A 1,575-nucleotide genomic window follows, 5' to 3' on the forward strand; every position below is an offset into this window, starting at 1 on the left:
CACTTCCTTGCTGCAGATTGCCCTAGGTTTGTTTTTCTTCGCTCCCTCATTAATGAGTTCCACAGGACGATGTTAAGTCTAGTTATGCAGCTTTAATTGGTTTAGTTACAACAAGATAATTCCTTTTTTCTTCTCTCAGAGGCCTTTCTGTTTAAAGACATTTTAGCTGGAAGATGCTAATTATCAATGAGGAGAAAGTGACACCTGAAGAGTTCATTTTCCATCCTGGTCCTTGGTTTCTCCTTTGAACTCCCTCTACCCAGCCCTCTTTCCCACTTCATCACTTCTCCCCGACCATCATAAAAGAGACCTCTGCCCTGGCCGGGCGGCAGAACTTTCCTTCTCACTTGCCAGGGAGTCGTTCTCTCTGCAGTTGTGTCGCAGGCATGGACAACCTGCGTGAGACCTTCCTCAGCCTCGAAGACGGCTTGGGCTCCTCCGACAGCCCTGGCCTGCTGTCCTCCTGGGACTGGAAAGACAGGGCAGGGCCCTTTGAGCTGACCCAGGCCTCTCCCACCCAGAGCCTCTCTCCGGCCCCATCGATGGAGTCCTATTCTTCTTCTCCTTGTCTGGCTGTGGCTGGGCTGTCCTGTGGGCATGGAGGTGCCAACAATGGGGGCAGCGATGCCTGCAGCGGCCTTGGGACTGGCGGCCTGGTGGAGGTAGATTATGATATGTTAGCTTTCCAGCCTGCCTATCTGCAGGGCGCTGGTGGCCCCAAAACCCAGAAGGGCACCAAAGTCAGGATGTCCGTTCAGCGGAGACGGAAGGCCAGCGAGAGGGAGAAGCTCCGGATGAGGACCTTGGCTGATGCCCTGCACACCCTCCGGAATTACCTGCCACCCGTCTACAGCCAAAGGGGCCAGCCGCTCACCAAGATCCAGACGTTGAAGTACACCATCAAGTACATCGGAGAACTCACAGACCTTCTCAACAGCGGGCGAGAGCCTCGGCCCCAGAGCACTTGAGCTCAGCCCAGGGACTCAGGGACTTACCACCCAGCCCCCTGGGTGGGGGCAGAGGAGCTTTAAAGACCTGGACCACCTCAGCAGCACAACAGCACCTGGTTATCTTTGTACAGTGAGCGTGGTGACCTTGTTGTCTGAAAAGCTCTAAGGGAATTCCCACTGGACTAGTCAGGACCACCAGAACACTTAACTGCCAGACAGCAGGTACTTTTGCTTCCAGTTTTCCCACCATTTCTCAAGAGACTTGCCCTTTGCAAAGAGACAGTTGGCTTTGCCCTTTTCTGTCTATTCAAGGTATTTTAAAGGGTCAATGATTTCAAATGTATTTTTTCAATTGTGTAAAACTGTTACAATTAATCTTCTCCTGCCATTTTTGGGGGGGAGCTTTCTTTCTGTTGCTAACTAAACCTGTATTTTGTACGGGATCCAGGGTGACACCTGGATTCTTATTTAGAAAGATTAGTGTCAAGTAAAGGGCTACAGCGCTCCTGTTTTATTTTGTTTGTGCGTGTGTGTGTGTGTGTGTGTGTATGTGTGTGACTAAAATCAGGCCTTTGCTTTTGCAGGGAACAAAATCACTTAAATGCAGAAGGAATTAGTGTCATGG

General features: G+C 50.9%; 1 protein-coding gene across 1 annotated transcript; it reads left to right on the plus strand.

Moving 5' to 3' along the window:
* Positions 1–386: 386 nt before the first annotated feature.
* On the plus strand, positions 387–968 carry MSGN1 (mesogenin 1). Its single transcript, XM_061210857.1, has one exon. It carries the CDS (start codon positions 387–389, stop codon positions 966–968), a length of 582 nt encoding a protein of 193 aa, XP_061066840.1.
* The last annotated feature ends 607 nt before the right edge of the window (positions 969–1,575 follow it).

Source organism: Eubalaena glacialis, chromosome 14 (assembly GCF_028564815.1).
Source record: "Eubalaena glacialis isolate mEubGla1 chromosome 14, mEubGla1.1.hap2.+ XY, whole genome shotgun sequence".
Lineage (NCBI taxonomy): Eukaryota > Metazoa > Chordata > Mammalia > Artiodactyla > Balaenidae > Eubalaena > Eubalaena glacialis.